General features: G+C 38.1%; 1 protein-coding gene across 1 annotated transcript in view; it reads right to left on the bottom strand.

Moving 5' to 3' along the window:
• Positions 1-24,992, bottom strand: part of b4galt2 (UDP-Gal:betaGlcNAc beta 1,4- galactosyltransferase, polypeptide 2) — a 189,517-nt gene that overhangs the window by 87,502 nt on the left and 77,023 nt on the right. The window contains exon 3 of the mRNA XM_037682331.1: positions 24,106-24,222. Coding sequence (XP_037538259.1) covers positions 24,106-24,222 — 117 coding nt within the window. The remainder of the gene's footprint in view (positions 1-24,105; positions 24,223-24,992) is intronic.

Here is a 24,992-nt window from a genome sequence, read left to right as displayed (position 1 = left end):
AGTTTATTTCTATAGCTCATATGTTTGTGTGACCCTTACATTGTTGATCAAATGAAGGATAAATCATAGTGGTAATGTAAAGTTCCCCACATTACTGTTAGTGACTGAGCTCTAGGTTGCAACTGTGAGTGCTGTAAATCAGCCAGATAAAAATAATAACTGCATAAAAACAAGAAATATTATGGATTGGCATCATCTTACAATTTTGACAATAACTTCAGAAAGTTGTGCCTGAATCTTGCTAACTCTTTACATACATATGCCTTTTGGACAAAAATGCTATTTTTGGTTTGTGTTAACTTCTGGACAGGGATTTGGGCTCTGAAAGGCCCCTCTTCAGTCCGGCAATCCATCATGTGCAAGGAAGACGAAGAATGCCCATGATTCCCTGAATAACCTCCAAGACATTCAATCCCCTGAGTCATCAGTGACCACCACAGTCTCTTGGGGCGATGCTAGATGGTGGGTAGAAAACAAGAAAAGGATGATGAAGACATTAATTTATAGAATCGGGGAAGGTACAAACAAAGACTACACCTCAGAAGAAGAAACAGAAAAAGACGAGCATCTCAGGAGACCAGGTGTGATGTGTGGCATCTTTGTAACAAACAGCAAACAACTGGAACTTGTTCAAATGTTGCACAGCACCCTGGAGCTCAGGCTCCTAATGTGCAAGAGCCTTTTTTCAGCTCAGTCTGTAATGGTTTTATGAGCTGCAGAGTGAAAGTAGTGGGTTAAGGTGCTTACCATCGCCTAATCCCATTAGCTCTGTTGCACCTTCACATGTGGCAAACATTGCTGAGCTGTGGCTCTTATCACACCATGAGTGTACGCATCCTGCATTTTAGTTAGCACATGTAAAAATAATAAAACGATTTAACCAAAGAACAGTAAATAAACTATTTTTTGTGGACAAAGAGGCATGTTTGTGCTAGAAACTAGAAACCTCACTGTTTCTCTGAGTAATTCAAACTGCTGGAGCAGCAAATTAGAAATAGCTAAATTTTTACCTTCATTTCCTCCTTCGTATCTCGAGATGCCAGGATGAAGGAGAGGATGAGTCCTTTCTTACAATACACACAATATAGGGTAAGATACAAAACAATTGTCTTCACTTGCAATGTTACGAAGCAGAACTATTAGACAGTATAAGCTGCAGCTTTCCATTGACAACAAAAACTCCAGCAGTGTAGAGGTTGACACCACAGATATTTCAACTGCATATAATAAGGAGTCTAGGGGGTTTATTCCCACATAAGTAGCATTTACTTCATGACAGAAAAGTGCTGGCAAAGTGCTGGGGAGCACTTTTTTTCTGGTGTTTTATCAAACAATTCCTCTGGTGCCGCAGCCTTTTTTTTGTTTCTATGACAATATCTAGGACAACACACTTCCACTTTAACTGCTGCATTACCCTTTTAGATTGCTGTTATTTGTCTGTCTATTTGTTTTATGTTTTCCTGAACACACATCTTATTGTAAAATGCTTTGTTACAACTCAGTCCGATTGCGACAGATGGTAGTAAATGCCATCACATTAAACCAAGGACTACCTAAGGTAGGATTCTTATCCAAGCGTAGATAAATGGACACAAAACCCAACAGTCAAGACAATGGGCCATATGGAGTGTCTCTGTCTCCCTGATGTCACCTAAACTGGAAAACTGGAGGCCACTTATATTTTAACAGCTAATTTCAGGTTTGTTACCAGTTAATGCAATCACCCGCACAGTTACTGTTCAACAAATCCAGACCTTTCTAACTCAATGGTGATCATTTCTGTTCGACATCTAATAGAGTAGAAGCTCAAACTAGCAACGTTTCAGTGACTCTACATGTTAATCAGCTGTAGAAGTAAAGTCATTTATTGCTTTATTTGTGTTTCAATAAATTCAGTCCAGTGGTTCATGAGATACGGTTCAAATAAAGACACTTATATCATCAGCCGCTGCCATTAAAAGTGACTCACCTTCCTGTGCAAAAGCCAGTTTTTTCAAAATTGGAAGAATATTAAAACTTTTATTCAAAGTTCAAGGCTCTTTACTGTCATTCACATCACATGTGGTACATGAGGTGGAACGAAACTTTGTACTCAAGGTCCCATTACACCCAAAAATAGCAAAAATATCAAGTATAAAAAAGAAACTATATACAAGGATCCAAGATATATGCTAAGGTGCCCAATATGGCGATCGCGATCTACCGGTAGATCGTGAAGGTAATATCAGTAGATCGCACGGCGAAATAGATGCCAGACCTTTTGTTAAATTTCTTTTAAGTTTATTTTTAAATAGATCTCAGCTGATCAATCTACCTCCACTATGCAAATTGTCAATTGAATGACGCACAGCGTAGCCAATCTGAGACCGACATTTTCTGACACATAGGACACCACGCATGCACAAACAACGGCACCCATGATTGACACACAGGACAACCAATCAGAGGCCGGATTTTTCTGACACATAGGTCACCATGCATGTGCATTCAACCACGCTAAAAACAAACGAGTTGACTCATAAAAGCCTCCAATTTATATCTAAACTCAAGAAAGTGTGTAAAATGATTTGGGGAGCTGGATCAAGTAAGAAGCAAAAAAAATCTACCATTTCCATATGGAATGGGGAGGAGGACTTTTTTCACAATTCGAAGTGCGTTTCACTGGAACTGCATTTTCGGACTATATTCCTAAATACGACGACACTGACTTCCCTTCCTTCTGAAAAGTGAGCTGAGAAAGAAAACAGTGAAGGAGCTAAAATCCCAGTTATCTGGACAGCAGTTATTTTTCCTACAGCTGACCAGCAGTGAAGCATCATTCCAGGTGAGTCACTTTAATAATTGTTAAGCACAAGAAGTCTTTTCAAGATGGAGAGATGGTAAAAGAGGAATTCGTTGAAGCAGCTGACTCTTTGTTCAAAGACTTTTAAAAACAAACCAGAAAACTATCTTCCATCAAAACTCTCAGATATCAAGAAACACGGTTACAGGTAAAAGCAGCTGCTGTCAGGGCTGAATTTTTTACTTCTCAGGTCATTTTTCAAACATGACGTTATTCTTTCTTTCTTTCTTATTATTCTTTCTGTTCCTTTGTATGAAGAACATAAGTTATTGCTGTGTTTTGTTTGTTATTTTGTACGTGGACAATAAAACTAAATGGTCTTTTTTTTTTCAAACTTTTGGATTTATGTTGCGTCCACAGCGAACTGGGACGTATTAGAGCTTTAACAGACTACTTGAGTAATTGACAGGTCAATTCATAGGACATCTATCAAGTTTTTAAATGTCACGTCGAGTATTCATTGTAACGTCATTACGTTGCTGTTACATCATTGCGTCATTGTGTCACGTGATCCGCACCGGGCTACTAGTAGAAGCTACCAAATGGATTCCTCCCAGCAGATGGACTGAGCAGAACAGGCCCAGTCTTGGCAAACAGGTAGAAATGCATCAGCAGTCTGGAAATATTTCACTAAAGATGAATCTTCCGGTTCAACTACCGTAAGGAAACAGAAAATGAATCAACTTCCTGACTGTTTGGAGCTCGTTGCGAACCGGTGTTATACCATATTCTGTGACCACCATATATTGTGACCGTAGGGGGTGATGTGTTGCATGCACTGTTGCAGGTCACAGAATATGGTGCAACACCGGGTCCAATCGATCGAACCAGAACCAGCTTCCTTCTGACCTTGTTTCACAAACTAAAAGCAAAAAATATTAATTTCTAAACCTATAAAAAAACTATAAACATATTAATCTCTAAAACTAAACCTAATGCACACCACAGCTGGCTGTGGTGCGGGGTGGTCGACCGCCCCACTGTTTTTAGTTTCGTTTTTGATGTGCCGCACGATATTTCTTTCACTTTTGCAGCTTAATAATAATAACTAATAGTTTTGGTTTTCCTGTGACTTATTTGCAGTATGATAAATGGTAGGAGCATAATATATGCTCCCAATGTTTTGTTGGTCTTTTTTGTTGTTGTTGTAAATAATAAATGACGGGTTTTTTTTTTTGTTTTTTTTTTTTATTTATTTTTCATCTTGAGATCCTATGATGCCATCAACTACTCAAGTTCTACTCGAGTTTTATTATGTTAATGTTGAGTTTAAAAATTATGCAGTCATTCAACCCCTAGGACGTATTCATTAATTCAACCTTTATTGATCGAGGTTAGTCTCATTGAGTCACAAGGACTCATTTACAAGAGACCTGTTTTAAACAAACAACATATAAAGTACAGACAACAAAAAAACTACAGTAAAATGCAATTAAAATAAAAGTTGTGTTATTAAACAATAAATCAAAATGTCATATAGAGCATGGTAAAATACTAAAAGCAAGACTATACAACAAGTACATAAAACATAAAAAGCATACTTATGTTTATAAATAAGTATATGTTTTGTATTTTTATAGTAGGTAGGTCACTTGGACTTGGCCATTTTAAAAGTAGCTCGCATGCTGAAAAAGTGTGGGCACCCCTGCGCTAAACAATAATAATGTAATATAATACGGTGCATTAAACTCAAGATTGACATTTTAAAAATTCTAAAATTCCAAATTCTAAAACCTTGCCATGGGGCGAAACGTCACTCATCACATTGGTAATTGGTGGTCTGTGCTGCTTTCTTCAAATCCTGAGGTTGCAGGTTCAAACCCAGGTTGTGTCAGGAAGGGCGTCCGGTGGAAAAAAAAAAAAAAGAAGAAGAAGGAAGCCAAACCTTTCACACGATGTTGCTCGCTGGGTGTTTGAAGCCACAAAAAATGTATTAACAAAATAATACTTAGATGTTTTTTGCAAGAAAAAAGGCTTCCAACATCTTGTGGGTGGCAGGCAAACTATAATTTGGTATAATTGATGTAATTATTGTAACTGTGTATTGTAACAAATGCTAGGGAGTTTTTTAAATTTTTTATTATTCTTTTGCAGCTTTTATTGAGAGCTTTATTGTTCTTTCTGTTCCAAACTGCAATTACTAAATGACATTGGAAAGGGCAAAGGGCAAATCATATGACAGTGCAATCATGTAATCACCAGACTGGTTAAATTTGGATGGATAATGATCTAATTGATCTCAAATCCCAGCAACAAAAGAACAGGAAACAAAGCAAAGGACATGCCATGCTGAGAGTTGATGGCTGGTGTATCTCAGTGTTTTTTTCTGTATTCTCTGACTGAATACCATCAAGTCATACTGTACTAATATTCTCTGTATGCAACGAGGTAAAAAAAAACATTGTCAGAAAATATGTTTTAAGGCTTGCTAGCTAATAAATAAATAAATGCTTTTACTGTGTCAGAATCCATTAAACATCTACTGCTGAAACTTCTATATCATTTTCAAACATGTGCTCTCTGTTATTGAGGGAGACTTCATTTATCTAAGATTTAATATTGTGTTTAATCCCCGCTCATATCCTTGCGGATTTTCCTTCTCGTTTCACACAGATCCTCCGACTGCAGAGCTGCTGCACAAAGACAAAGACAAACAAGCTGAAGGTCAGTCGGCTCAGAAAGAATCTATTACGCCGCCTGATATAGGACTAGCCATCACTCTAGGTCCAATGACCCATTGTGCAGCCACCATATTATTTACCACTTATACATCCATCATCGACACTGTAAACAACACTGTCCTTGGTGCCAAATTATGACTCATATCCAAACTGTTGAGTGGGTCACAGAGGTGTAGGACTGCGTGGAAAACATCCAGCCATAGATGTGGGAACGTGTTTCAAATGGGCGGTGCTGTGGGCATGTGTAAATTTTTGTGACCTTAAACACTCATATAAAGAACATCATAACATCATAAGTATGCAGTGAAATGTACAGTGGCAGTGCATGTTCTGCAGGCATTAAAGAAACTTGTTGTACATTTTGAACAGACAACATCTATAAAATCACACTCATGACCTAAGCTGATCCCTTGTGTGCATTTAAGGCAGTTGTTGGAAATTTGCACATAGATATAAAGAACCAGTGCTGGTCTGGATACCAGATTTATAAAACCTAGTAATATAAAATTATTGTGGAATGTAAGCATAAGCAGCACTACTAAAACTACAGTGACATCCATCCATTATCTTTGATGGATCTCCAGTCCATCATAGGGATGCATAGAGACAAACAAGAAAAGCAACCATTCACATTCTCACTCACATTTAGTGACAATTAAGAGTTACCAATCAGCCCAACGTGAATGTTTTTGGTCTGTGGGAGGAAACTGGAATACCTGGAGAAAACCCATGAATGCACAGAGAAAACATATATATACTCTACACAGAAAGGCCCCCGATCAGGGTTCAATCTGGCGACCTTCTAGCTGAGTGGTGGCAGCTCTACCAACGGTGCCACGTTCTGATTCTCGGCTTAACTTAAAAACTTATTCTCCAGTAGACATTGAAGAACAGCTCTTAAGTGTTTAGTGTTGCTGGGGGTCCTTGGAGTAGATTAAAATGTTGTCCAGGTAGACGAATGAAAACACATTCAAGAAGTCACACAGGACATAATTCACTAAAATTTGTAAAACTGCAAGGGCATTAGTCAGGACAAAAGGGATGATTAAATATTCAAAATGGCACAAAGGTGTTTCTTTAAAGCAGTTTTCAACTAATCCCCCATCCTTATATATGCCAAATGATATGCACTGTGAAAGTTTAACTTAGCTAATATGGTGGCCGAATTAAGTTGTTCAGAAACAGAGTTGATTAGTGGTAGAGGATGCTTGTTTTTAACTGTGATCTGTTTTAATATTTGATAATCAATAAAAGGTCTGAAGACTTTGTCCTTTTTTTCAACAAAGAAACCTGCCCCCAAACGAGAGGTGGACTGACAAATTAATTCTGAAGCTAAGGACTTCATGTAAGTCTTCATTGTCTCCTTCAAAGTGCCTGCGAAATTACAGTCTACTAGATGGTAAAGGGGCACCAGGAAGAAAATCAATGGAAGCGTTGTAGCCGCGATGAAGTGGAAGGGAGAGTGCCTTCTGTTTGCTGAACACTGTTAGGTGGTGGAAAACCCCAGAATCCCCACAAACTCCAGCAATATGTGTTAAAATTTTACTTTGTATATTTATATTGTAAGAGGTCAAGGGAAGCCAGCAAATAATTACAGAAACCCAACCAAATCACCAGTAACATCTCCAGGGGCCTCATGTACAAAGATTTGCATGGATTTCCTACTGAAACATGGTGTATGCTTAAAGCGAGAAAACAGAGTACGCACAAATAAATCCAGTTGTATGAAATTGTGTGTACAGTACATATGAATCCAAGCACACTTTCTTTGGACATCCCAATCAATGTGGAATTGAGCACAATACCCAACTCCTTCCTTGACACGCCTCCATTTAAATACGAAAAAAGATTTCAATATGCCCTGTATTTGAGGAATCTCCTTTTTGCACTATCAAATGCTTGCCTACATGTGTTAAAAATAGGAACTTCACAAAATGTGAGCTGGAGCCGCTTCTAAATAAGGTAGAGACTCGTAAACATTCTGTTTGGCACGCTGTCTTTGGGCATTAGCGCCAAGCGCAAAATGAGTGAGTGGGACAATGCCTGCAAAGCTTTAAATGCTGTGGAGTCAGAGCAGCGTACAGCTGCAGAAATTAAGAAAAAATGGTCAGACATATTAAATTGCAAAAATGTTGGGAAAAAAAAATGCTGCAAATTGTGCTTTTGTGTTGGCCTGTTCAACTGCATTGTAGGGAATTGAATATACCCGGCTGACAAAAAAATAATTCCACACAGCTGGCAAGGCTCGGCTCAGGGTCGACTGGCACAGTCTTGGTAGGTCTTCCAGCTCTCTCTGGAGTGTCCCTGCTGCTAGGAACCTCAGTGTGATTAGCAGCTGTATGTGTACAGGCAGTGCAAGGCTCCTTGCTGTGTCGCGCTCCAAGACTGGCTGCGGCTCCAATCACAGTTCCAAAAGGATTACCCTTGGAAGCGTAAAATGACTGATGAGCCAGTCGTCATCATGGGCCAAAAAAAATCCTCTCTGCCTCTCAATACACGCTCTCTGCTTATTGCGTCATTTGATATATCATATAATAAGGCTAAAGCCACTGTTGTTAAAAGTATTTTCTGCACCACGTTGGGCAGGCTTTTCTATCTACTCATCCAATTGCATACATGTGGATGCATTAATTGTTCATTGTGTGTTTGGTGTGTGCAATAATAGTTTTCACATCATTAACAGTTTCCCAGTATCGCAAGTCTTTCTTGTAAATGAGTCCCCGAGGCTCAATGGGATTAACCTGTATAAATAAAGGTTGAATGAAAAAAATCACCTCTAAGTGTCACTAATAGACCAATAAGCATAGAAATGTGTGTACAGTATGGCAACCATGAAACTGGTGTGGGGATGAGCACTTTTCCACGGTCATTTCATTCTTGATACATCTGAAGTTTTGTGTGAAAAGGGGCGTAGGCCACATTTTTGTGCATACGCACCTTTTGTACATGAGGCCACTGGTCTTCTGCAGTTTTATCTGTAACCAGTCACACCACTGGTAATGTAACTTAAAAAATGATATGTTTTTTTTTTTTTTAGATAAAATTACATTTTGCACAAAGAAAACTTCAAGGTGTATCACTGTAGTGAACTAAGCCTCAGGTCAAAATCTGACCCTGAGGACCTTCATGGGACAGAAACTTTTATTTCATTGATTTGAGTCCAGAAATACAAATTAAGCTCATCCAGAGACTTTCTAAGTGTGTCCTGCACTAATCAATTTAAAGAACACTCTCTTTTTTATTGTCATTACTATTTTACAATATCTTGATAATCAAAGTGTGTTTAGTTCAAACCATTTTAAATGTTGAAGTGAACTACTCATTTTAAATCAACTGTGAAACAGTATTAATGATTTTTTTAATCCTCATTCAAAGTAGAAATCAAGTTAATGTCTGTTACAGAGTAATTATGCATTTTTTCAGAATCAGTTTATTATCGCCATGTCAATGAACGAGGTCTTCTGTCTGAAATGAGAAGGAGTGATGTCGGTCAAAAGTCAGAGAACGGTCAAAAACATGTTTATCGGAACGAAATGTCATGTTTAACTCTCTCAGATAGATAGAAGGAAACTGGCTCCTAAATGTCTGTCTGTTTCAAAACATCTTTCTGTTATATTTTTAAACATCTACGCTGTCTCCTTGACATGTAGTGACCCTCTGACGTCACTAAAAACCACACCCCGATTGGTTCGTTCAACCAATCAGGAAGTTCCCAGAAGGAACCGGAAGTGACCTCTTTAAAAGGGTCGACACTTCCTAGTTCCAAAGAGAACAACGTTCCAGAGCAGAACAAGAGTTCCAGGGAGAACCTCAAACCAGAAGTTCCTGAACGAGGGAAGTTCAGAAGAACAGAAGTTCGAACAGTTTCTAATGGAGTGACAAGAGTCCGTCGATGCCACGACGTCTCGCTGTGGCTCTACCCGACGAACGCTCTGAACAATGAGGAAGTTTGTTCTGTGATGATCTCACGACTCCTGAAGTCACAGCTGTTCTTACGGAGACGCTGAAAGGTGGCTTGAAATGGAACTTTACGCCGGAACTGAAATATCTTCAGAAAGGTAAAAGAGTCGATCTTCAACTGCCAGTGTACCGTGGGTTAAGCTGCGTCTAAAGGAGCGTGCTGTTCTGGTTATACAGACACTTTTCCTCATCCATCTCTCTCCATTTAAACTTCATTTTCCCATCTTTAAACTTCTATCTTGCCAGTAATTAGGTGCAGATATCTTCAGAAATGTCTGTTGGTTTCAAAAGCTGCAAAAGATAATCATGGCCGCATGATTTTCTCATGCAAGGGTCATTAATTAAGCTGTGTTATTGTAATCAATTTTGCCAATTAATGTAAATGTGTGATGTGTTTTAAATCGTTTCTAATTAAACGACTCACTGTTGTGGTGGGTCAAAGATAAAACACGTCTCTGTCCACATTTAATATTCAAAACACGATATTACTCAGTCCAGAAAAATGAAAGAATCCGTTTAAATTATGGTTAATATCAGACGCATATTATCTCATTACATCACCAAAGTTATCCTTTTGTGCTGCTGTAGCTACCAATGAAAAACAATCACAGATTTTAAGGGGAAAAAAATCTGAACTTTTCTGTACTTAACAGTGAAGAAAACAAAATTTCTTGTGAAACATTAAAAAAAACAACATCTTACCACCACTATATTTTAGAACTAAATAAAAACCTATTTGGGTTCCATTTGTGAGGTGTGTCAGGGGGCACTTTGGGTGCATTATCACCCCTCCTAAGTCAGTTTACAACATCCAGATGAAGCCAAGCTGCGGCTTCTGTGCGGGTCTGAGGTGAGTGCAAATGGAGGAAAAAGCAAAGCAACAATCGAGTTTGAATCAGAGTGACATTTCCAGGTCGTTTTACCACGAGCTTGACAAGGTGTTTTCAAGGTTTGATGCATCTGTTCTGGGCCTTCTGAAATGCAAGGCCATCAAGTTCGCTGTTTGGCTGCAGGTTAGAGTAAAATTTGAACAGTAAGAAGCTGTCACATTAAAACTTCAAGTTGAGGTAAAAAAAAAAAAAAAAAGTGAAGGGCAAAGTTTTTTTTAAATTTATTTTTATGTTATTTTCACGCAAAGAAAGTATGAAACTTAGTTTTTTTTGCTAGTTTTGATGACGAAACAAATCAAAAGTGAGGCAAGAACCGCTGACGGCCTGTTGGTGTTTGCCAAATCTTTAACAAACATCTTTACTTTTACTCTTTACTGAACCATTTTCCTAATCACACTTCTGATAACAAAGTTTGTTTATTCTGGGTTTCTTTAAGAAAAATATTGCACAAATGCACAACCTCAGTAGATTCAAAATCCATAACATGTCGTAACTGACCTTGCTCGTGATTCAAGAGTTCATGGTAAAAGTTTGGTAAATATGTATTTTATTTAATGGTCATGATAACAATTAAATATTAATTATTATTTCAATAGTATACTGAAACTGATCTGCCAATAATTTAACTTAAATTTATGACTCATTTATTTAATAAAAAAATTAAATTATCCTTTATTTCACACCAAAAAGGCAGAAAGAAGGTTGTTGGCCGTTGGACCACGGCACCCTTCTGGTTCTTTTTGTTCCCAAGTGGAGAGGAAACTCACACAAACTCAATAAAATCAAGAGAGGTGAATTATTTTTTACCATTTAATGTCTGTAAGGCAGAAAAAATTACAAGCTCAGTGCTGAGGCGTCCGTCTGACCCGTCCCAACCCGTCCCAACCCGAAACTGGAAGCCCCATGTAAAAGAACGCCCCTTGGCTCCACCTTCATATCCAGGTGAGCATGGTGGATAACTAGGGTGATATGCAACTCTAACTGTTGAAAACAAGCAAAAATAAAAAATGATTCAGAGAGTGTTGACCCAGGGATCGCTCGTTGTGAGCAGCTGAGGCTGGTCTGATCTGGTCCGAACCAGGTTATAAGTCAGAGTAAACCAGACTGGGCATGAAACAAAGTTAAACTTCTAACAAGGTTCAAGTTGCCACTGAAGAAGCAATGACTTAAGACAAGTTTGTCAGCAAAGTGTTCAAAATCAGTCTAAAAGAAACATCTACACCTTCCAAAACAAGATATTTGAACTGATACGACAAACCCAAATCTCCTGCAGAGACTTTGGATTCAATCTGTAATGGTTTCAACAAGTGCTAAAAGCTCGGAAAAAACGTCTTTCCTCATTGTGGTAATAAAACTGAGCTCGAGTCTCCTCCAAGGAGAAATGTTAGGCGACAAGAGAGGGAATGATGTGAGTGGCCCAGTGGTGGTCAGTGAAGGCAGGAGTGTCGATCAAGACTGTGGTTATCTCCCACTTCAACAGCTGCACTGCCCTTTTAGCAGGTCTCTGAGCATCCACAGTAATATGGCTCAGAGAACGACCGGTGCTCGATCAAGCCGAAAAGGCGCACGCCCCAACAGTTTTCTATGAAAATCGCTAAACAACCTTAACTCAGCCATATGTTCTCTGGGACACTCACCTCCATGTATGAGGCAGCATCAACTTGAAAAGATTCCAGATTTATGCCGAACTGGACAAAAGGAAGAAACAGGAAGAAGTCCCGGTTGTTTTTGTTTACATTTTTGGAAAATTAAATTTTCTGCTCAGATGTCATCACTTTGTTTTTGCAACATACCAACGACTTTTAACTATGCCACTATAAACCAATGCATACAGTACTATGGACACCTTTAAATCTTGCATTCAAATCAAAGTTATTTATATATATTTTTTTCTTCTTTCGGCTGCTCCCTTCTTCAGGGGTCGCCACAGCGAACTAAGTCGCATGAAGACTTGGCAGTTATTTTTACGCCGGATGTCCTTCCTGACGCAACCACAGATCACCGAGCCACCACAGCCCTCTGCGTGGAGCAGAGCGCTGCTATCTAGGACACCCGGAGGAGCAAATGGTGGGGTTAAGGGCCTTGCTCAAGGACCCAGAGTGGGACGAATGATGGTGGGGGCAGGTGTGGGTGCTTCACCTACCCCACCCACATTTTTGATGTTGTCGGTGCTGGGACCTGAACCGATGATCTTCCGATCACAGGTCCACCTTCTCTAACCTCTGCACCACCACTGCCCCCATACATTTGTTTATATATAAATAGCACATTAAAATCAACAGCTATTGACAAAAGAGCTGCCCACAAAACAACAAATGGGAAAAAGATAATACCAAACACAGAGACAAATTAACAAATAAATAATAAAGACAAATTTAACCATTAAAATGATGCAATGGTTATTTTATCTTTTTATTGTACTGGTTTGTGCATGTGGGTTAACCGTGGATGAATACATTCCATTAAGTAAATGTATGCATTGAAAGCAATGATCTACTTGTTTATTAAATTAGATCAATTTGCAACAAGATGCCTAGACATTGGTCACTCCATTCTACACATCATTTTATATGATTTAGCAATAAAAATAATAATAAAAAAAGGGAAACAGAACTACATAAGCAAACAGTGTGGTATGTTTTTTTTATTATTATTATTTTTTAAGTAAAGTAAAATTTCAGTCATAACAATAAAACCATCAGTATTAAATAAGGCTAGGATATCAGCTGTATTAATAATGAGCCTGAAGGTCACATAGATTATTATTTAGGCAACTAATAACACATAAGTAATATATTCATTCCACACATAAGTAACATTTGCTCAGTTTGCTAAAAGCAATTGCCATCATATTTTGGTTCATTGGGAAGGTCACTTTTTATTTTTTGAATTACTATGCTCCAGTGCATGCTGGGTAATTAGATATTAGGCCTAAAGTCATGCCTTCCAGCCATGTTTTGCTATTTTTGTGGCCAACATTACATCACTGAAAACTTACGGAACAGAGGAGGGGAGCATGCACAGGTTTTTACTTGAATCTATAATTCATCACAGCATAGGCTACAATATTGCACCTGGGGATTACCAAAGGGTGCAGAGTGTGGAAGAACATTATTTAACTACATTGTTCCTCTACGAAACAGGAACAGCATTATAACCAACACCAGAACATGGAGTTTCAGGGGAACATGTCTGAGGAAGGAAATGGAAAGAGTTGTTCATCAGATCAATATTCTTTCCTTTGCTACTCTGCAAAACCACAATATTTCCCTCCCATCTATATGTGTGTGTGTTTCTGTTTTTTTAGTGCAGTTTATGAAATCTTAAAACATAAAAAAGCAGATCTTTTACAGCCTTTCCTTGACTTTCCATGATTTGTCTAAATTTCTCACCTAGAACTGCATTTTTTTAAATACTGTATGAAAAATGTGATTTTATTTCTAAACAAACTACGATCTTTGACATAAATTAAAGTTTTATATACTATTTACTGATCAATTGAAAATATTATTCAAGTATTTGTGTTTGTGAGTGGCTGTGAAGCCATCTGCATATTTTATTCTGTACGGCAAAACACATTTTATTTGAGCACCAAGACAATATAACACTCTCTCTAGTAGCTGGGGTATTAAAATGCCATAAATAAAAAAAAGATGTAACCACTGTGCTGTCACCCATAGACTGGTGAGCATCTTGAGATCCAAATGATTCTGAGCAAGAAAACTACAACACAATGCACATGCACCGGCAGATGTGATCCCCTTCAATTAAACATTAATTTACATCTTGATGAACTTGTGAAAAACTTTCCAGGAGACAAGAAATTATGACTAATAAAGTAACCAGGTCTTAAACAAATGTATTACCGTTAAACACGTCATAACCCTGCAGTTTATGCAGACGCAATGAGTCTTGAAGCTTCTTGTGGCCTTCAGTAACAGCATTTTTTTCCATTTCAGAGTATATACATGAGAAGTAACTACTTTAATTTTAGTTTAATATTTTTCCATAGTTTTAATTTGATTGGAGCTGAACTCAGAAGGAGCTCACACAAAGATTTGAATAAGAACAAAAACAGTAAGTTTGATAACTTTTGGAAAAGGCCTGGGGCAGATACAGAGAAATGGCTGGGAAAATAAAAGTGTGTTTTGTGTGTGAATCTATATGTGCATGTGTGTGTGTTGATAAGAGTAAAGGAGGGTGGCAGAAGGAGGCAAAAAGTCAAGTCATTTCCTGGTGGATTATTGAAGACAAGCTTACAATGCTGAGCTCATACCAGATGTTAGCATGTTTCATTTCATACCTTCATTCTTTTGTGCTCTTTAATCTGCTCTGGATTAAAGAAGCACTAATATAAGATGTCTGTGTTTTATTACTTAACAAGATAATGCTTGAACTAATAGTATTCAAAAATGGAAGAACAAAAATGTAATTACTCATAGCATTATTTTAATATCACCTATTCTCAAATAGGCCTGTCAAGATAACACATTTTGCTGGGCGATTAATTGTCTCAGAAATTATTGTGATAAACAATAATATTGTTTGAAATTTGACAATAATTATTAATTATTGTCAAATTCAAAAATAATTTGTTTTGCATGTAGTACAATTTTTTGACCACCGGATGGCAGTATGAGATTGTTTGAACCGAAGGATGGATAGTGAGGGAGCGAGCAGCAAATCTCTTTAAGAAAAATGGGAGGGGGGGCCTCTTGACATGTCATGGGCTGTCTCTCTTCGATTGTCAAAATGTCAGACGCTCGGTGTGGTTTGAGCTCTTTAGCATAGCATTTTTCACACAAAGCTTTTAATAAAAATCAGTAAACAAGTTCTCAGCTTCTTTTTGCAGAGAAAAAAAAAAACTTTTTACACAAAGGCACGGGTTTCAACCGTGAATTTTAGAGTTTCGACAAGACAGTTTTTTTCCCAAAGGTCGGCCTTTTAGCTTAGCTCCTAGCTTAGCTTCTCAGCTTAGCTGCTTTTAACGATTCAAAAACGCAATTTTGAACGGTTAAAATTCATTCAGCCTTTATTTAGACAGGTTAATCCCATTGAGCACCGAGGACTCATTTACAAGAGAGACCTGATTTCTTAACAAAGAGTGATGACAACAGTGAATAACAACGACAACAATAGACAGTCATAAAATAGGCATACAAATTTAAGTTTCTCTATTTTTTGTATTTTAAAGAGAACAGAGAAAGGGAGGGGTCAGTGAAGAGCACCGGAGTTGAGCTTTTTGTCATCCAGTGTCTTCAGTAGAAAGAGAGAGACGCGAAGAAATGAAAAAGCCGATAAATGAAAATGTGGTTGATAATTTTTATTTATCATGTGATTAATTGATTTATTGTTTATTGTGACAGGCCTACTCTCTAAGTGCATAAACCATGAACACATGCCCTAAACCCAAAGTTCTGATTAAAAGTAAATTTGGAGTCTGAAGTTTTTTGTTGCATAATTTGAAAACTGGTAAAAGCCACACAAGAAAACAGCAAGTGAACAGGATTGGGCATTAATCCAGAAGGCCAGAGGTGCAAAGAAATGAGAAAACTTGGGAAACAGGTGATCTCAGTTAAAATACATGTGTGAGACATGAAGTGTCACAGATGAACTGAGCTTGCATTCTTACTATTTTTACATGATGTACCGGTGTAAAGTATCCAATTCCTTCTCTAGTAGAATTAAATTGGAGAAAAAAAAAGTAAGGACAATATAGAATGCTATTTATGTTTTCTAGTTGGCTTCTTTAGCTGTAGTTATAATTTACAAATCAATGCGATGAACAGAGGACTTTTGTACAAAATAAGATAAGAAATCCAACCAGCAGATGGCCTGCACACCTTGAACACTTCTACTGCCTTCTGTCACAACCATCTCACTATTTCTCACCTGCTTTTGTTTTGCCTGCCTCTTGCTCTCTGCATCTTTCTGGGCTTTTGTCCAGTTTACACACAGAGCCGATGGCCAATAAATATTGGCTCAGGTCTTCGGCAGGCACGGAGGATACAGAGCAGCAGGGCACAACAGCAAGGTTGCTATATCACTTTCTGCATGATTCCCCTGCAACGCCTACTCACTGTACCTCCCTGGCATCACTTTTCAGAGCGAGATGATAGCTAAGTGTCAGGCTGAACTAACCCGGACATAGGGTTAGTGCAAAAAATTCCCAAAACAGAAAATAAACTTTTCAAACCAAAGCCATCAAAACTACTACCTGTAAATGACATTTGACCATTTGTTCTTGCCAATTTATAGCATTTACTATCACATAATACTAAACCCATGCAAACTGAGTAAATGACTGTTTCTGTTTTTAAGATCTTCTTGAAATAGTTTTTGTAATTTTCTTTTAACTCAAATAAGCGTTTTGTATAGGTCACATACAGTCTAAGTCATAGTTTTAGTTTATATGTTAGAGTTAAACAAAGGTACTTTTAAAGTTATCTATATTTTATACTTTTGTACATTTGTGCTCTATAATTAGTCAAGCGCATCCAGGCAAAATAAATGCAAAGTGAAAATGAATAAATAAAATAGTTTAGAGTTTTATTCAACAAATAATGTGAACTAACATAGTATTTACTGCAGTATCTAGCCCAATAATTTCCAAAGGGTTTATTCTTAAAAACTTTCAATAGAGGATGTATTAAGTACAAATTCTACCTAAGAGTTTGTCATTTCATCTTGTATTGTCAAACAAAGTCAGTACCTTTAAATCTTGTACTTCGCTAAACATTTACTTTACTTTTTAATTTTAAACAGAACCATTGTACCGGTAATAGTTTGGGGCCTTTTAAGCAAAACACTCTTCAGATTTGTTGTTATTTTCTTCTTCAAATATTCAACAGTTTAGTTTCTCCAAGTTATTCAGGATAAAAGCCCAGTATTGAAACAGAGGTTTCGTGTGAAGACGTTTGCTGCTGCTAATTCTGCTAGCCGAAAATCTTTATATTCTTTAATGTTTAATGAAGTAACATAGAGGGGGTGCACATATTCTGAAAGTAAAGCTGAGCTCAGCTGCAACCATAGTTTTCACTTTTTCAAACCTTTCAGAATAAACTATGAAGATAAAAATCAACACTGGGGTTGAGCTGTTTTTCATTTTTCGTAAGGAGGTGGGGTTGGCAGTATGTGACGTGTCAAAAGAAGCATAATTAAAAAATCTTCTTTTAGAAAACAAGTTTGGGTGGTGCCACCAGGTGCTGCAGAAGGTGATGGACAAAAAGGTTGTATTAATTCTTCAGATTTTCCCATGTTAATTAGACTTAATTAAATAGACTTTAAATATCTGTAAATCACTGCACATCCCTGCAACATAGTTGGTGTTGTCTACTCAGCCCACGAGTCAACCAATCAGAGCTGACTGGGCTCCAAAGGAGGAAGGAAGTACCACTTGGTATTCTCTTATCAAAAGACTGAGTGAACAATTTGTAATCCGTTTTTTGTTAGATGTGAAACCAGAGCTCAAATACCTTTAAGAGTATCAGAAACAAAATAGAAAATATAATTTTAGTGTCCTGAAACAGACAACTGTATCACAATTTTCTCATCATTGCAATATCAATGTGCACATCGATATGGCAAAAGGATGCAACAAATGACCGGCAAGAACATAACCAACACAATTTATTTAATAAATTAGATGAACCTCGCTGTAAGAAAGGCCTACAGCTGATTTAAATGATAGCGGACAAAATTTTGTGGACGTTGAGAATATGAAGGAAAAATGAACAGAAATCATCATGCGAGTTAAAAACTGATATTGTGTCTCAATACTGAAATGTAAAGTTGCAGCTGTATGGTTTTCTAATATTGCGCAGCCATCGGGCAGCACGGTGGTGCAAATGGTAGAGCTGCAGTCTCTCAGGTTACCGTGGTTCAAATCCTGGTCTGGGGGCCTTTCTGGGTGGAGTTTGCATGTTCTCTCTGTGCATGCATGGGTTTTCTCTGTGTACTCCGGTTTCCTCCCACAGAACAAAAACATGCATGTTGGACTGACTGGTAACTCTAAATTGTCCCTAGGTGTGAGTGAGAGAGTGAATGGTTGTTTGTCTCCATGTGTTCCTGTGATGGACTCTCGCAGTGATGGTTGGACATGGGCACCAGCGACCCCCATGACCCGAAAAGGAAAAAGCGGGTAAAGATAATGGATGGCTGGTTGGATGGGCAGCCAACCACAAAACTAGAGAAAGGAAAAAGTACATATGTTCTTTTATCAGCACTCGTCATGGAGCTATGCCAATAACTTGACAGTATAATCCATCCATCCATCCATTATCTTAACCTGCTTCTTCCTTTCTGGGCCACGGGGGTCACAGGTGCCCTTATCCAGCAGTTACTGTGCGAAAGCCGGGGGACCCTGAACAGGTCTCCAGTCCATCACAGGACCACAAACAGACAAATGAGACAAACAACCATTCACTCTATCACGATCACCCTTTTGGTTAAATGTTAGTCTGTTATACTCTTTACAAATGTGGTCAACACTAACAACTTTAGGAGGCTTTGATATAATTTACCCAGCTGTAAATACATGGTCTGAGTGGAAGGAACTGAAAATCATTTGTGTGTGTGATTTTCAATAGTACCAAATTCAGATGCATCTTTAAATGTTCACCTGAAACTACTTTCCTCCGAAACCTCTATTAACTCAGAGGCAGTCATTATCTGTTAGCTGGGAAAAGACCCGAAGGGGGGACATTATCAACATTTACCCCTACCACCTACTCCCCCTGCCACACACACACACACCTCTCAAGTGAATCTGTGTTAAAACGTTCCAGACTTTTGTTCATTTAACACTTGAGGGAGCACAATAGAAGAATGCTCGACGCCGTCCTCTCAGAAAGTGTCAGCTGGTGTAAAAGGTTTAATCGCCCATCATGTCAGATTCATCAGCACCTGCCGCCATCAAACTCCCACCTCTGTCGCTTTCATTCGTTTCCTCTCAATCTGCCTTCCTGCCCATCCTGTTTGAGCATCTATCTGCTTCACGTTTATTCATATGACTTCCCATTACTTGGTCTGCCAAGAGGGCTGTCTGACCTTCATGGCTGACCTCTCTAGGAGAAAAGATGAAATGAAATGGCTCTAAAAAAAAGCTTGAAAAATGGCACATCCTTTGTTTTGGAATCATTTGCCTTGGTTTACATTTGACTTCTGATAGTAGGGAAAATCCAAAGCAAAAGTTAAAGAGAAACAACACCTGAAATAAATCTGATTCACCGTTTGGTAAATTACCAGGTGAATATTTTGTGCATATCATATTTATTATGGGTTTTAGATTTAAAGAATTGAACCTTACAACAAAATTTGGCTACTAAAATCCATTTAAAATGGATTTAAAAAATGTTAAACCTCAAACTCCTAACTAAACAACTTAGAGAAAAAAATAGCGAAATATAAAAACTAAATCTTTAGCCATTAGCCAATAAACTTCCTCTCTTTCCAGGGTCTTAAAGTTATAAAGTTATATATATTAAGTTGTAACATGTATGTATTTAGATCCAAATGTTAAAGCAGCTTATGTTTTCCCCAATGGTATTTTAAAAGTAAGTCACTCGCATAAAAGTTGTTAGTATACAGTAGTCTGTCGCTACTTCGCGGTTTGTTTATCGCGGACTCGCTATATCGTGGTTTTTCAAAATAAGATTGGACATGACACACAATTGGCTGATTGATGGATGAGCAGCACGATTGGCATTGAATTTTTATTTAAAATAAATTATTTTAAATTATTTAGCACCTCCTGCACCTCTGTGCAGCCCACACTGCAGGATAAACTTCCTGCTGCAGCTGATCAGCTGTTCTCCATGCAGATTGGAGAAGCGGGCGTGGCCAAGAGCACTTTCAGGTGGCAAAGCGCAGAGGAGGCAGGAAGCTGAAATCATGACATTCTGTGCTCTTTTAAAGCTTTAGAGTTTAGAAACATTGTTTAGAACATTTCAAGAGTGTGGGAAGTGTTTAAAACACCTTAATAATTAATAAAATAAACTACTACTTACTACTTGTATTACTATTCTTATTTCGTGGTTTTTCACTTATCGAGGGGCTTCAGGGTACGAATCCCCCACGATAAACGAGGGACTAGGGTAATGTAAATGCATACAGTAAAAAATGTTTAAATAATTGTGTACGATTTTGTTGTTGTTGATGAAATACTTAAAATGTTAGAGAACAGTGTAATATCAAGAAAAAAAGGTGAATTAAAAGCTTAAAAAGTATGGAGAATATATATATATATATATATATATAAGCTGGGCAAAGATATAAATGTAGTAGTTCAGTAAGGACTTTATAGAAACAGAAGCACCAATAAGTTTTAAAGCTGGACAATCCTCTATGATGTGCAAGTTAATTACGAACATGCATCTGTGTTTAACTTACGAGTGATATTTGGGTAGGTAGAAAAATCATTCACAAACAGAAGGATGGGATTAACCTCGTAACCCAAAACATTTATAATAAGAGTTGATCTGCATATCTTAACACGTTCAGCTATATTTCAAAGCTAAATAAAAAAAGCCTTTCCACTTCACACACCTTGGACTCTGACCTCTGAGTCACAGAGTGGAGTAAATGTTGATGGTTTCAAAGATAATTGCACCCAGGCAGTGAATCGGAGTCCGTTTGAAGTGGAGCTGAAGATGCTGCTGAGGCTCAAGTTATCTACTCTGTTCTATTACAGTTTACTGGGCAGATCTGGAACAGTGGCGCAGCGGCTCACATGCTCAGTAAACAGTCTTCCATTCAGCAGAACTGGAGAATTAGTTGCGCTGCAACGACTCAAAAACTAAACTACTAAACAGCAACGTAGTTCATTAGCAAGGCATTAAACCACTTAATTCAAAGCTGATGCTTAAAAAAGGCATTCTAAAATCATTGTTGGTTCTGATTGTAAAACAAGTTTAGCCTTGAATTTACCTGGCATTTCTCCACCATTTATTATGCTCATAGATTTCTCTGACACATTTGTAATGTTAGTTTTCTCAGACTGTGATTAACTGAAACCCAGGAAGACTCAAGAGACTGAAGGTAAGGAACAATGAATTTATTTACAGTATTTACAGGAGCTGGACTTGGGAGGAAATAGATAAGTATGTGTGGAAGTAGAAGGAAGACGGTAAGTGTTTTCCTCTACAGCAGATCTACTTGAAGGTTTGTATATAAACAGAAGAGGCTTATCCTGAATTGTAAATGTTTGGGCTAGGATTAGAGGATAAGGTTGTTTTCACACCTGATAGTCCGGTAGATTTGGTTTGATTGGGGACCAAAATTTGGAACATTTGTTTACATTTTCAGCTGGTGCGGTTTTCATTCACACGGCACTGAGTCAATTGAGCCAACCTGTTCACCCCCTGACCTGTGGTGGCGCTGCACCAAGAACCACTGAAGGAAACAACAAGAAAACCTCTGAAGAAGACACTGAGTGCAACTTACTTCTGGAAATAAAACAAAAATGGAGTGGCGTCAAATTTGAACAGTTTTAGGATTTCTCTTTTGTCTGTGGCTCATGTACTAAACAAACATTTTTCAACAATGGACTCAGCATGAGCAGAAAATGAGACAGAAGACCATAGAGAATGTTGTTTTTCACACAAAGTGGCTGAGACGGCTCTGTATGAGGTATGAGAAATGCGCGTTTGTTTTGGTTGTATTTACACAGGATGCCCTGCGCTGTAGTCCACTTCCTGCTTTTGGAGCGGTCTCCAGTTCACTTTCATTCACAATACATTCAAACCGCGCCAGAGTTCACTTCAACCGAACTGAGACCTAAGTATTTAAGCGGACCAGAGTTTGCTTTATTGCTTCACATCAGAGTTCGATTGTGCATTCACACTCCCCAAACGAAACTGACTTTTTAGGCAAACGGACTAGAGTTTGATTAAAGTGACTAAACAGGGCTGGTGCGCATACACCCGATTCCAGGTAGGTGAGTATGGTAGTTTGAGATTCACACGTTGGCATAAGAGAGTGGTAGGTCAGACCAGGATGAAGATGTAAGAGATCTTTCCAGTTATGTCAATATGAAGAGAAGTGGTTTTAAAGTGATGGTCCACAGCAAACTTAGGCTGGAGGAGGAAGGTGTCTCAAACTTGAAGAACACAGGAAACAGATTCTCATCTTTGAGGAGCACAAAGAAAACAGAATTAAGTAATCAAGAATTGCATTAGGAACTCGGGCCGCTCACAGCATACCACAGACAAGACAATGTCTCAGCGTTGTCCTCCGGCAGTTTTGGTCCTTAAATACAACAAGGTGATTCATTAGAGGAATGAGCCACAGCTGAGGAGAAGAAAACTTCTCTCTGCCAATTAGGAGTGGCAAAATGGTCATGTGAATACAAACAATACTGTAATCTCTACAATTTGACATTTTGGAGGACATAAGAGAGCCACTGTGTCTCATCTTGAATCTAAAAATGATATCAGTTTAATTACAGCAGCACTGAAGGCCTCGCTGAGAGATGGACAGAAAGGAATTGTCCAAATGTTGCACCAGCTCCGACAGTTCTGACACTTCATGACAGCTTGACACGAGACAGAGCCACAGACGCTGGTATAGATGGTATACATGTGTTTGTGTATGCAGTTGTGTGGGGAAAAAGAGCAAGGGTAAGAGTAAGACTGTGGAACATAGCCACATAAAGAGCAGAGTGCAACAGGGAGGGGAGAACCAAAGGTCCCTTCCACAATGGGAGTGATTAAGATATAACACAAAGCACACATGGGGAGTTAAAGGCCAGGAAGAAGACCTCATTACCCATAATGTAGAAGAAGAGGAATTTTCACCTAACATACCATGGAAGACTCACATACAGTGTCATAACATTATTTGAAACCCCTGTGCTGAGCTGAGGGTTGTGAAAAAAGAGAGAGAGCAGAATAAGTCTGAAGATTATGACTTATTTTACATTAAGAAGTCAAAGAAATTAGAAAAAAAGAAAGGAAAAGGGCAGCATTTAGGAGTTCATGCATCTGCATTTAGACCCTCTCTTTACACACAAGAAGAGTTTTTCAACTATGTTAATGATGAAAAATGCCTGATGGAGGTTGCAATACTCTCATTATTTCTGCACAACACTTAAGACTTCATATGAGTTGACAGATCTGGTTCATAACCAATTCTTGTAATATATTTTTAACTTAAGAGAAGGGTTATTCCTTTTTGATTTGCAAAGGCTTCGGTGTTGACTCTGCCTGTCTCACTGCTTGTATTCAAACGGTTTCACATTCAGTGAAGCCTCTGGCATTCCACTTATCATTTTACAGTTTTACACTCCAGTCTATAAGATGTTGATAATACCTTAGCTTGTCAACTGTCTATTGAAAACAAAAAAAGAGCGATTTCTCACTTGGAATTTGACGGATCTTGTGCAGCACTGAATGATGAATTAAACAAATATGAGTTCAGTGTCTTTCTAATACAAGATTTCCTGATGTCCGTGGTAATATCTCTCTCTATATATATATATTTGGTCTGTGTCTTTGACACCACCTTTCCAGCAAGAATTATGTCATGGTGCGTGCATGCACTTGCCGGCGCACGCAAGTCGGGCATTCACAGAATTCAGAGGCATACAGTAAGACTCAAATCTGGTGAAATCATGGAAACAGGGTTCAAAGGAGCTGTGAATCACTTTTATATTTATGAACAAAAAATAAATAAATCATGTGCATATTGGACTCATTCTGCACTTAAGGAAGACATTCAGACTCAGCCAGCCTACCTGGTTGATGATGTAGATGCCGTAGTTAATCTTTTGCCGTCTGAGGATAGGGTGGAGGTAGTGGAGCCAGTACTTCAGGTGATTTTCTCTGTGACGGAATGGAATGATGATGGCAACCTAAATAACAAGGACAGTTTTTACATTATTACCCGTTTGTTTTATGAAATCTTTCTTAGACAACATTTGCTGATAATATCACAAACTATTCAGCCAAATAGGCAAATGGTCGAATCCATGCTAAAAATAGAATACTGCTTGAGAAAGTAATATTTCTTATGCCGAAAGATCAGCTCAGATTTTTTGTTCTCATATTCTTCAGCTGATTTTGCAAGAAAAAAAACTACTGTCCTGTTGGAGAGTGGGGAATTTCTACAGGGGAGTTCAGTTGCAATGTGAGGGTGTGACTTTTTCTGTACATGTGTTAAAGTATGTTGCAAATGTCAGAAATGCATCTATTTAAAAGCCTGAATGTGGTTTTGTTCCAGCAGAACGCTGCATTGTAATTTATTGAGCGATGTTAATCTTTTTAACTGTCAGTGGTCATTATTTTATGGCTAATTGATAAATATATGTATATACAGCCAACAGCAGCATGTAGTGAATCGCCAAAAGAATGAATAAAAGCCTCCTCAGTTTTTTGACCCGTCACAGAGCAAAAGGGAGAAATTAGAAGTATCCTTTGTCCATTGGTCTGTATGCGTTGTGAGCATAACTTAAAAAATGAGTGAGGTACTGACTTCAATTTTGGTGTGTGGCTGCATCTCGGTATAAGAAAGATCCCTATCAAAAATTGGGTTGCCATGTCAAAAGTCAAAATGGCTACCAACATACATATACATAATATATATATATATATATATATATATATATATATATATATATATATA

This window comes from Nematolebias whitei, chromosome 9, assembly GCF_014905685.2.
Source record: "Nematolebias whitei isolate Nwh7 chromosome 9, NemWhi1, whole genome shotgun sequence".
Lineage (NCBI taxonomy): Eukaryota > Metazoa > Chordata > Actinopteri > Cyprinodontiformes > Rivulidae > Nematolebias > Nematolebias whitei.
Note: the sequence above shows the minus strand (reverse complement) of the source record. Positions and strands in the feature narration are given on the sequence as shown.